Genomic DNA, 12202 nt, shown 5'->3' with positions numbered 1-12202 from the left:
GCTCCAAGGAGATGTGACAAGGAGGGACAGTTTCCTTCCTTGCTGTGGCTTCCCTCTCCCCCACCCCTAACAACTCTCCTATCCTACCTCCCTCCTCCCCCAAACAGGCAGCCTGGGAGAAGAGCAGGGCTCTTAACTTCTGAGTTGCACAACTGGCTTCTTCAGAGAATGTTGCAAAACTACCACAAGCTGCCTGGTAGGGAAGTGGGCCAGGGTGGAAATGGGGAAACAGCAAGAGAAAGGGAAGCCTCTTGACCCTCTCACCTGCTTACGTTATAATATTTGATGAGAGGAACAGAGTCTCCAGAGCTACCGCCAGAGTTTGAAGAACTTCCTCTGGCAGCCAAGGGGTGCTCAGTGGGAACCTGGCCCAGCCTGTCTTTGGCCAGATAGAGTCAAAAAGTACAACAGATAGCCCGTGCCCATGAAATTCATGGCCTTAGGCCCTCTGGAAGCCCTAGAACTTGACCTCTGCTAACCACCACCCCTCTGAGGAACAGATGCAGGGCAGAAGGCTCACCTTCGCCATCTGTGCCTGTACACCACTGGCTTTCAGCGCCGCGACAGCTTTCTGCGCTGCTGAAGGACTGTCGAAGTCCACAAAGCCATAGCCTGGAACAGGGAAACAGCATCACTGGGAGGTGGGGGTGTGAGGGAGGCGGGAGGCCCAGGCTTTTCAGGAGACAGAGGAAGAGTTAGGATCCATGGAACAGAAGTGGTAGGGAGAGAGAAAAATTAAGAGGTTTCAGGTGGTTATCCGTGTGTTCTTCAAACCCTGGGATATTTGGTCTGTTTTATGGCTAAGAATGCCAAGGGCAACAAAGTCCTTGTGGTGTTCCTGCCTTTCCCCCTCCCCACTAAGAAATGAGAGGTTTCAGAAACTAGGCTCTTTTAATAGTCCGCAGCCCCCACTCCTAACAGAACGCTTCCCTGTTTTCTAGCCACTTCCCAGGAACGCTAGGCGTGTAGGGAATAGGGCCTCTCTGCTGCAGACCAGACTGCCAGCTGCCCAGAAGCCCCACCCCGCCCCAAAGATCTCCTTTCCATCCTTCCACTCTTCATCCCCACCCAGAGCTGCTCAAAACCTCAAAAAGCTATTCATCCTTACAAAGTAAGACCCACCAGAACACCCCACCACTGTCACCACCACAAGGCATTTACAAGGCTTTACTAAGTAGAAATATCTTACCTACCCTCACCCACCCTCCAGTCTGGGGAAGCTTCATGGAAACATGAAGTCCAAAATAAGCCCAAGGAACTCACTCTGTGCAGGCTTCTAGCACTGGGTCCCCAGAAGAGCGTTTTCAGCTCCAGCTGTCTGATCTCCAAACAACCTAAATATCTACTAGTCTTTAAAGCCTTAAAACCTCAGAGACTCCTCCCCGGCACTGGGTCCTAGGAGCACGGAGCGGTAGAGCAGAGGCAAGGCACAGCCTCCCTCGCAGTCGCTCTCCATCACCCAAGACAACTGTTCCCTCACCTTTGCATTTGTTCGTGCTCTTGTCCAGGATGGCCTTAGTGGAGACAATCTTGCCATATCTGAGGGAAAAGAAAAGGCTAAGTGATAATGTAGGGGCAGGGATTTGGAACAGGACAGACACTGAGATATCTGGAAGACTCCATACCCTTTCTTCACAACTGTTCCCACTTAAACCTTAACAAAAACAAGAAGAAATGAATTTAAAATGTCATACTTATCATAAAAAGTCTAGTCTCCAAAGATCCCTACAAGAAATAAGGTAACTATAATTCTTTACAATATCAACACATTTCTCTCTTCTTCCCCAACTAAGACTCAGGTGTGAGTTGGGAAGAGACTACTATCTTCTGGAACGAAGCTTGGTGATGTCCACATAGAGTGCGTACGGGCAGAACTCTGGCCCTGGAGTTCCTTGCGGACTAACTATAATCCTTGATAATTATTTTCTTTTGGAGAAACACCATTCCTCCTAGGAAAAACCTGTAGACATTTCTCTTCTCTGACACCCTGTTCCCCACCCTTGGGCAAAGGTTAACCTGAGTCAAACTGTTCAAACCCTGGTTCTGCTACTTTGTAGCTATCCACCATCTTGGACAAGTCATTTCACTTTCCAGGGCCTCAGTCTCATCATCTGTAGAGACTGGATCATTGGGAATATGAAAAGAATTCATGAATATAAAGCACTAATGTCCACCACTTGGTAAACACTTAGAAGTTCTTAATGTTCTTATTATTGTTATTGTTATTGTTTTTGTTATTATATATATAATATATATACACAGATGTATATATATTGTTATTATATTCAAGGAACCACAACCTTAATGCAAGCGGTTCTCTCTCCTGCTTTGCTTTAGTCTAAGACTTCTATTTCTCACTGTCAAGACCTAGGCATGTTAGGGAGATGAATGGGTATAAGACCAGGTACAACAACAGTGTAAAGAAAATTACCCAAAATGTAACAATAAGACAAAATGAAAATTGCGCATCCTTTCAATGTCATTCTGGAACACTATCTCAAAGGCCTATTTGAAATATATATATATATATTTTTAAGATTTTATTTATTTGACAGAGAGCTCACAAGTAGGCAGACAGGCAGGCAGAGAGAAAGGAGGAAGCAAGCTCCCTGCTGAGCAGAGAGCCCGACGTGGGACTCGATCCCAGGATCCTGAGATCTTGACCCGAGCTGAAGGCAGAGGCTTAACCCACTGAGCCACCCAGGTGCCCCATGAAATATATTTCATTATCTAGGGGGAATGTTTCTATATTTGACTTACTATTTACTACCAATAGAATCCAGACCTTGTGAAGATACACATTAACTTGTAGATTTTGTCCAGTAGAAATGCAAATTTCTTTTATTTCTTTAATTTTTAAAGAAGGTTTTATTTATTTGGGGGAGGGAAGCAGAGGGAGAGGGACGGGCAGATTCCGTGGTGAGCAAAGAGCCCATCATGGGGCTTGATCCCATGACCCTGAGACCATGACCCGAGCCAAAATCAAGAGTTGCAGGATCAACCAACTGAGCCACCCAGTGCCCTGATGCCAGTAATTTCCGTCCAGTAGAAAAGAGAATCCCAAAGATTACTGTTTTATAATGTTCTGTAGGAGATGAACCAGTTTTGTATATAACCTAGCAATCTTATTCTAACATTCTTTCTTCAGTACCTACACTCAACCCCTCGAATGCTCTTTGAACCCATTTTACCATCCTATTGGTTCCCTTATTAAAGAATGAAATAAGTCTTGAGCATGTGTTTACCTATATTTGTAGGAATCATGTTTGTCAACTTTCTGAAATGTATACTTTGGCAGGAGAGTCATGTGGAGTTCCCCGAACTTGAGCAGGGCAGTACCACAGGTCAGGACTATACTAGAAGTGTTCCACTAGAAAGAAGTATCTACATTCTGCTCTAGGAAGGTGAAAATATTAAAGATACAGGACAGAAATCACTAACAGAATCAGAAGTACAGGAGTTAAGTGAAAACAGCTGGCAAGGACTGAATACGAGACCAATACCCCCAAACAAGTGTTGTGGGGTTTTTTCCCCTTTTTACCCCTAAAGAACATATGATGATTGATATATTTGTTTTGCTCCTTGGCAGCCTCTCATGGACTTTTTTGGTGGGGCTTCTGTCACCCAACGGATTAGACAGGCTAAGCCAAGCAGTGGTCTGGAGGTTGGGGAAAAAACACATTACAAGAGGGGCGCCTGGGTGGCTCAGTGGGTTAGGCCTCCGCCTTTGGCTCAGGTCATGATCTCAGGGTCCTAGGATGGAGCCCCGCTTCAAGCCCCGCATCAAGCCCTGCATCGAGCCCCTGCATTGGGCTCTCTGTTCAGCAGGGAGCCTGCTTTCTCCTCTCTCTCTCTGTCTCTGCCTGCCTCTCTGCCTACTTGTGATCTCTGTCAAATGAATATATAAAATCTTAAAAAAAAAAAAAAAAAAGAACACATTACAAGGGCGGTGGGGATGAATGTGGCGACTCTAGCCCTTCAGGGACACCTTTTGGATTCTTCCCCGGATGTAGGCAAGAGAAAGGAGGTATGAGAGCAGCAGGAGAACATGCATGCTGCTGCCCTTACCAGGGCACTCAGGTGGAGCTTGACGTGGTCTGAGCAGGGTGAGACTTAGAGCCCAGAGTTTCCATGGCAACCGGAAACAGCTGGGTTGCTACTGCTTCCTCCACAGAGGAAGGAGCCCCTCCAGAGAACGAGGGGTTCCAGTCCGAGAATCCATGCCTCTCTGGCCTGCCCAACAGGGTTTAGCATCCAGCAACATTCACTTCCTCTCCAACCTGGAGACACAACTGGGCCCAAACAGGAAGTCCCTCTATGCATGGTAAGACCCTTCTTAGAGAGGTTCCAGTTCCAGGATGCTCAGAGCAGCCGTAAGGGTTCCAGCCATCTCTCTTCTCAGCCTCCTTTTTTGTCATATTTAATCTACCACCTAGTCTTTCCCTGCCTCCTTTCTACTTCTCTGTAATCCCCTATCGGGGTCCTGGTTTCTAGCCCACATCATGACCTTGACTACTCTTATCTCTTTAGATAGACTCGAAGGTAAGGCAATTGCTGGGAAGAGCAAAATGAAAGTCTAAAGGCATAGAAAAGTAGAAATGAGTTTCTGTCTGTCTCGTGGAATAAGAGAATTTTTGTAGCACATTATATTTAGTACAAGAAACACGGGTGTAGAAATCAAGGAACTAGACAGATATGAGAGTCTTTTGCCTCATCAATCAACATTTCTGCCAACTCCCATTTCCCTCAAAAATTACTAGTCCTACTAGACTAAGTCCCCTCACTTCCATTGAATACTTTTCTAGCAAGGTGAGCTGAGGTAAAGAAACCAATTTTACACTAATGCCTAACCTTTAGAGATGGAGTCTGTGCAGCCCAGCACTAGCAAAAATCCATGTGATTTGCATGGACCAAACCTCAGAAGAATAAGGGACTTATAAAATACCTCTGATAACTCCCACAACTACATTTTGGGGGCAGAATGTTCTGCCTTTCCAGGATTTGGAACAGTTGGAATTTACATATACTGTTGTGGGAGTCTGGATTAGTTTAACCACTTCAGAAAATCATTTAGTAGTATCTATACAAGCTGAACATATGGATATCCTGTGACTCAGCAATCTTATATACCCAACACAAATGTGTACACATATATACGAGAAGCCATGTACAAGTTCATGGCAGCATTATTCGTATTGACAATAGTCACAAACTGGAAACAATTAAAATGTCCAGCAACAGAATGGGTAAATAAACTATGGTATATTCCTATTAAGGGATTTTTTAAAAAAGATTCTATTTATTTATTTGACAGAGAGAGACATAGCGAGAGAGGGAACACAAAGTGGGAGAAGCAGGCTTCCCGCTGAGCAAGGAGCCTGATGTGGGGCTCGATCCCAGGATGCTGGGATCGTGACCCAAGCTGAAGCCAGGCGCCTAACGATTGAGCCGCTCAGGTGACCTGACAGAATTCTAGAAAGCAATAAGAATAAACAAAATTTTGCGATGTGCAATGATGTAGAGAAATCTCACAAATAACACTGAGCAAAAAGAAGCCAGACATAGAAGGGCATGTATGCTCTAGCACTGTCTTTCCATGAAGTACAAACAAACCACACCAACCAATTATTTAGAATCCAAACGGTAGATTGCTTGGGCGTAGGGGGGTAGAAACTGAGAGGTTTGTCATAAGAGCTAGTAATGTTCTATTTCTTGATATGAAGAGCTAGTAATGTTCTATTTCTTGATATGGTTACCAGGGACTCAGGAGGGTCTGTTCACTTTGAGACATACATTTATAATTTGTGCACTTTTCTATATGTTTGTTACATATCAATAAAAAGTTTTAAAAGATGGTAATTACACAGTCTAAGGTTTCTATTTCTTTCTACCATTCATTTACCCAAACTCAATTTTCACCCTCCCCACTCCCAGACTTCTTCCTCTAAGCAATCCCCCAAATGTATCATTCGAAACACGTATTTTTCTGGGGCGCCTGGGAGGCTCAGTCGTTAAGCAGCTGCCTTCGGCTCAGGTCATGATCCCAGAGTTCTGGGATTGAACCCCGCATCCCATTCCCTGCTCAGCGGGAAGCATGCTTCTCCCTCTGCCCACCCCCACCCTGCTTGTGTTCCCTCTCTGTCTCTCTCTGTGTCAGATAAATAAATAAAATCTTAAAAAAGAAACAAACATACACACACACACACATTTTTCTACCCAGTGGAACTGAGCTGGCATCGTTGGACTCTTGCCATTTTTCCACCATTCCCAACGGGACTGATTCCACGGTAATTCTCTCTACCTCATGACTCAAATCTACTGTGAAGAACCCCGAGAGGTCTGCAGGGGGGGGAAGCTGAGCGACAGCCTCTCCTTTATCCGCTAATTCAAGAGCTCCTCCGGGTCACTGGGATTATCTCTATCAGCAGAAACTCTCCTAAGTGTACAATTCAATTGGCTAGTTCCACTTTCTTCTATCCCTACTGCCTTCTAATCAGTATCTCTAGGGACATTGAGCATTTTTTTAAAGATTTTATTTGTTTGTTTGTTTATTTGTTTATCAGAGAGAGCACAAGCAAGGGAAGGGAGCAGCAGGCAGAGGGGGAAGCAGGCTCCCTGCTGAACTAGGAGCCTGATGTGGGACTTGATCCCAGGACCCTTGGGATCATGACCTAAGCCTAAGGCAGACACTTAAGTGACTGAGCTACCCAGGTGTCCCAGGACATTGAGTATTGCTATTTGAGGCATAAGGACAATAATCTTTCCACAAAGACCATCAATTCTGGGAGCACACTGGAAACAGTCACACTAGGCTCCAAAGGCCAGTCCCATCCTGACTTCCCTCAGAGTAACATATAAAGGTTTTATATATTAGTAGCAGGTAGAATTTCTTTAAGAGGGACTGCTAAGAAATCTTGTGACAAATAGGACTGCATTTCAGGACATGAGTATCTGGCAAGAAGCTAGTATCACCAAATCCTTACTAGCCCTCGAAGCCTACCCACATGTTCCCCAACTTACGACTGGCACAATTTGACAAGGTCCTGGTCAGTAGTGCCTGGTTGCAATCCCCGGATATAGAGGTTGGTTTTGCTCAACTGGTCATTTCCATTGCTCCCACCGCTGTTGTTCGGGGTACTGTTGCTTGGACTAGGTGGTGCCATCTGCTGAGACAATGACACATATGGCTGCAGAGAGACAGGAGGAATAGAAGGTCAGAAGATTATACATTTAGATACCAGAAAGTGAGGAAGATCCTGGCTTCTTGGAAAGAATGATTCCAAACTTTAACAGCAATTAACTCAATAGAGAGTAAAAACAAAACAAACTAAAGGAATTCCTCTCTGCCATGGAATAAGAACATATATAACTATCTTACCTCTCTTTCATGAATAACGAGAGGCCAAAATCAGCTTGTTAAAGATTTTGGAAAAACGCATTTTGTTATAGTAGAATGCTTTTATCCTACTGATACTGGAGAACACAGTGTATGCCTCTTAAGTAACCTATGTAATGAGACAGGGCTAAAAAAATCTAAGTTCTATTTAAAAATGATGATGACGAGGGGCGCCTAGGTGGCTCAGTGGGTTAAAGCCTCTGCCTTCAGCTCAGGTCATGATCCCAGGGTCCTGGGATCGAGCCCCGCATCAAGCTCTATGCTCTGCAGGGAACCTTCTTCCTCCTCTCTCTCTGCCGGCCTCTCTGTCTACTTGTGATCTCTGTCAAATAAATAAATAAAATATTAAAAAAAAAATAAAAATGATGATGACAAGGGCACCTGGTGGCTCAGTTGGTTAAGCGACTGACTTCAGCTTAGGTCATGATCCCGGAGTCCTGGAATCTAGTCCCTCATCAGACTCCCTGTTCACTGGGTAGCCTGCTTCTCCCTCTCCTTCCTGTTCCTGTCCTCTTTCACTATCTCCATCTCTCTCCCTCCAATAAATAAATAAATAAATAACCTTAAAAAAAAAAAAGACAAAATAATAAAACTTTATCAAATCATGAAAGTATAAATAAGTTTAACATAGATGATTCAAAACACTGTAGAATATGAGAACTGCCAAATCCCTGTAGGAGCTTAAACATTTCTGTAAACTTAGACAAATAAAATGAAATACTAATGACCATGTAAAAATACTAATTACCGGTAAAAACTAAAATTTATTACCATACTAATACGGATTTAGTCCTAAGTTACAAATTTTGAAAAGTTTAACTGAATGAACAATAGATACATTATGGTCAAGGAAACCCAAGATTTGGGACCAAGCATCCCTTATCTTTCACTACTGATAGCCGGACAGGCAACCAGAGTCTGCTACATTTTTAAGGTACTTCCGTTAGAGGCAAATACCAAGTTGGCTGGAATATGGATCCATTCCTCATGGATATTTTAAATCCTTATGTTCTAATCAGGCTTTTAGTGTTTACATTTTTAGTGTTTTCATTTATATAGGGTTCATAATACTCTAAATCTGCATAGTTACCTATAATATAATGCATTTTACTACACCATACTCATACTCAAGTTCTTCCTAGGCTCAAAGCACTTTATAATATTAATCTATTTGGAATTACTTCCCTCTCAATGCTAGTTTCAACTCCAGGTTTCTCCTCCCTCTCTCTTTGGTGGTGGTGTTGAGGGCAAGCAGCACTAACAGAAGAAAAAGAGAAACAGGAATATCAAAGAGAGGAAATCTTCCCCCACAAAGAATCTTAATTAATGTGAAATGTGCCTCTTCTGTTTTATGCCCCTGACCTTGAGCAAACTTTAAAATCTTTGCTTGGGCTAAAATATGTTGAAGTAGGAATTTTCTTATCACTATCCACAATAAAAATGTGCACCCACTTGCACAAACACACTTTATCTCTTGGCCCTATACTGCAGCAAAGAAGAGACCCAAGATCATATTCTGAGAGGGCTCAAAGACTCCTGATCTACTACGGCTCTCACACACCGGTTACAGTTCCCATCCCTGTCCCCCTTCTCTTTGCCAGCACCTGTACTAGGATTTCCCATATAGAACAATCCATGTGATGGTGGTGATAATGATCAGCCATGTGATGGTGGTGACAGTCACGTGATACGGTCAGTAAGGGCAGGATGGTGCATGGGGCATGTGTGTATTTTTAAGCAACTTTTAGACAAGACAAAAATAGGGCAAATAAACGTACAAGTCATACATTCAGCTCTGGAAATGGCAGTACTCATTTTAAGAATGACACTGAAGGGGCGCCTGGATGGCACGGTCTGTTAAGCATCTGCCTTTGGCTCAGGTCATGATCTCAGGATCCTATGATCAGGCTCCCTACCTCTGCTCAGAGGGGAGTCTGCTTCTCCCTCAGCCTCTGCTCCTCCCCCCAACTCATGCTCATTCTCTTTCTCTGTCTCAAATAAATAAATAAGTAATCTTAAAAAAAATGACATTGAAATCTCCATTGAATTACTAGATCTGCAATAACAATCAAATACTGGGGCACCTGGGTGGCTCACATGGCTCAGGGTCCTGGGATCCAGCCCCATATCATCAGGCTCCCTACTGGAGCCTGCTTCTCCCTCTCCTTCTACTGCTCCCCCTGCTTGTGCTCTCCCGCTGTGTCAAATAATAAATAAAATCTTTAAAAATAATAATGATCAAACACTAGAGGGCTCAGGCCCCCTCCATTATCATTACTATCCTAATTGCACCACCTGATTTAAAGTACATTCAAGACTGTGATCTATATTCTAATCATGATTGTTCCCAAGGTCAGAATAAGATTACTGCTAAAGATCATTCAGTAGTATATGTCTTTCCTTGTCTCCAAGGAATTACTATTATTTACCCTTGGCTGAGAAAGCCAAACTTTTCCTCCTGAATAGGAGATTCTAGGCCTGGGGTGATGATGATGATGACCATGATAATGATGACATGAACTACAACAGTGGCAGAAAAAGCATCTCCAGTAGCATAAGACCATTTGCCTGAGTTTATCTAGCCCCTTTCCCAGTGTGAGAGACCATCTCTAAGAGAAAGTATCAAAGACGCCAGGATTGTCCAAACAAGAACACAAGCTTTACTGAGGAAAGAGATACACTGAAAAGACATTACTGGTTTGCTACATAGCTATAACCTTGGCTTTAATACTAAGGTCTTAGCTATTCACTTAAAAATTAACTTAGTTGATAATAAACTTACTGCAAGTCCAGAAAAATTCCTAGGAAAAAAGATATGATTCAAAATAACCCCTTCTATCTCTTGATATTCCTATGTAGCTTCTGCAACAGCCACACAGGTTTGGCTCCAAGGAGAAATAGTATTAATTAATCAATCAATCAATCGAGGAAGCCCCTAAGTAAAGCCTATCTGGCTTCACAAAAGAAAATATTTGGACAGACATAATAACAAATGTAAACTAAAAATCCATGTTTATCTATGTATGTAAGAGAGAAAAGAGGAGTATGTACAATGGTACAGAGAAATGAGATATTCTTATGGGGGGAGGGAAGGATAGGGCAGTATTGTCTTTCTTAGCTCCTACCAAAATGGTTCTCTGAGGTCACTGGTCCTCTGCCAGGGCCTAAGGCTAGAAACTGAAGAGCAAGATATTCCTTTAATCATCCTGTACTATGGTAGATTTCATAAACTAAAGCAGACTCTAAATCTTAAAGCTAATATGCTTTTTATCACTTTGTCCTAAAAAATGTCATTTTCGTGTAAGGAACACATATAGGGTTATTAGAGAAGTGGAAATGGCTGAGTTATTACTACATGAGGTTCTTTTCAGGAAGGGACAGAAATCTATTATAGCATCTATCAGTTAACTACATTCCTTTGAATGATGTGTAGCTTTGTTTTGCTCCTAGAAGAAAAAGAAAAACTGGCAGGATTTTATGTATAACCTTGGTTCGTATTCATGTAGGTGGAACTCCTGAAGTCATTTGGATTAGTGGCCATTGAGAACAGGACTTGGAGGGGCACGTGGGTGGCTTAGTTGGTTAAGTATCTGCCTTCAGCTCAGGTCATGATCTCTGGGTCCTGGGATCCAGGCCTGTGTCGGGCTCCCTGCTCAGTGTGGAGTCTTTCCCCTTTCTCTTTGCCCTTCCCTTGTTCGTGTGTGCACACATGCATGCTCTCTCCCTCTCAAATAAATAAATAAAATCTTAAAAAAAAAAGAGCGAGAGAGAGAACAGGACTTGGAACTGTCCTATTCCCTGTAATTCCAAGATGTGAACTCTCTAAACAAGGGCCCTCACATTCAGCCTAGAATCTTAGATGCCTGAGATTATTAAATCTGCCTTCAGAAATAAAGGATGATAGCATATTATGTATCAAAGGAATATGTAAAGTGATCCAGTAGAAGAGTACAGGTATCAGTGTTCTTAGGAAGGAGATTTAATTCTGGAAGTGAATGGGAAACATGAGTGGGTTTATGAACAGAGAAAGGATACCACGGATCTCAGCTGCATCATCAAAGCTGGTTCAGACAGGTGGGAGACCAGAGGTGGTGAGACTATTACGAGATATGAGACATGAAGGGATATAGGAAAAAGCCTAAAGATTGGTGGGGGGGTGTTTAAACGATGTGCAGAGAATACACTGTGATACATCCCAGAAGAATATCTGGGGATAAATACCAGAGGAAGGGCTGGTAGGATCCAGATACAGAAATGTGTAACTCCTTCCTCTCCATCCAGAAGAAAAAAATCAAACTCCCTTCTTGCTGTAGCAGGAATTTTATGTTTCCTGTCTTGCTGAGTTAGAGGAAACTGGGAGACACGACAGTGTTCTTCCTTTCGTTCTCTTTCAAGAAATCATAACGGTGGAGATGATACAATGCCGACTTTCCAATCACTAAGTTTTCATCAGCTCTTTAAAAGAATGATCCAGGGACGCCTGGGTGGCTCAGTTGGTTAAGCAGCTGCCTTCGGCTCAGGTCATGATCCCAGCGTCCTGGGATCGAGTCCCACATCGGGCTCCTTGCTCGACGGGGAGTCTGCTTCTCCCTCTGCCTCTGCCTACCACTCTGTCTGCCTGTGCTTGCTCGCTCTCTCTAACAAATAAATAAATTAAAAAAAAAATTTTTAAAGAATGATCCAGTCATATAAGCTACTTATTAATTAAATTATAATGTAATAAAACACTGTCTTTATTCTGAAAATTAGATTCTGATCAAGTGTTCATTTTGCATGGTTTAATAAAATTCAAAAATCCTGGATCCA

The 12202-nt window shown here is 43.0% G+C and overlaps 1 protein-coding gene across 8 annotated transcripts in view; it reads right to left on the bottom strand.

Annotated features, from left to right (window-relative positions):
* Positions 1-12202, bottom strand: part of RBMS2 (RNA binding motif single stranded interacting protein 2) — a 94137-nt gene that overhangs the window by 16271 nt on the left and 65664 nt on the right. For all 8 annotated transcript variants that reach the window (XM_080812383.1, XM_080812385.1, XM_080812381.1 and 5 more), the window contains 3 exons: positions 7021-7187; positions 1481-1539; positions 521-612 (listed from right to left, as the gene is read on the bottom strand). In XM_080812383.1, coding sequence (XP_080668509.1) covers positions 521-612; positions 1481-1539; positions 7021-7187 — 318 coding nt within the window. The remainder of the gene's footprint in view (positions 1-520; positions 613-1480; positions 1540-7020; positions 7188-12202) is intronic.

The sequence above is a fragment of the Martes martes genome (genome assembly GCF_963455335.1).
Source record: "Martes martes genome assembly, chromosome: 8".
Lineage (NCBI taxonomy): Eukaryota > Metazoa > Chordata > Mammalia > Carnivora > Mustelidae > Martes > Martes martes.
This window is presented reverse-complemented; position numbering and strand designations above follow the sequence as displayed.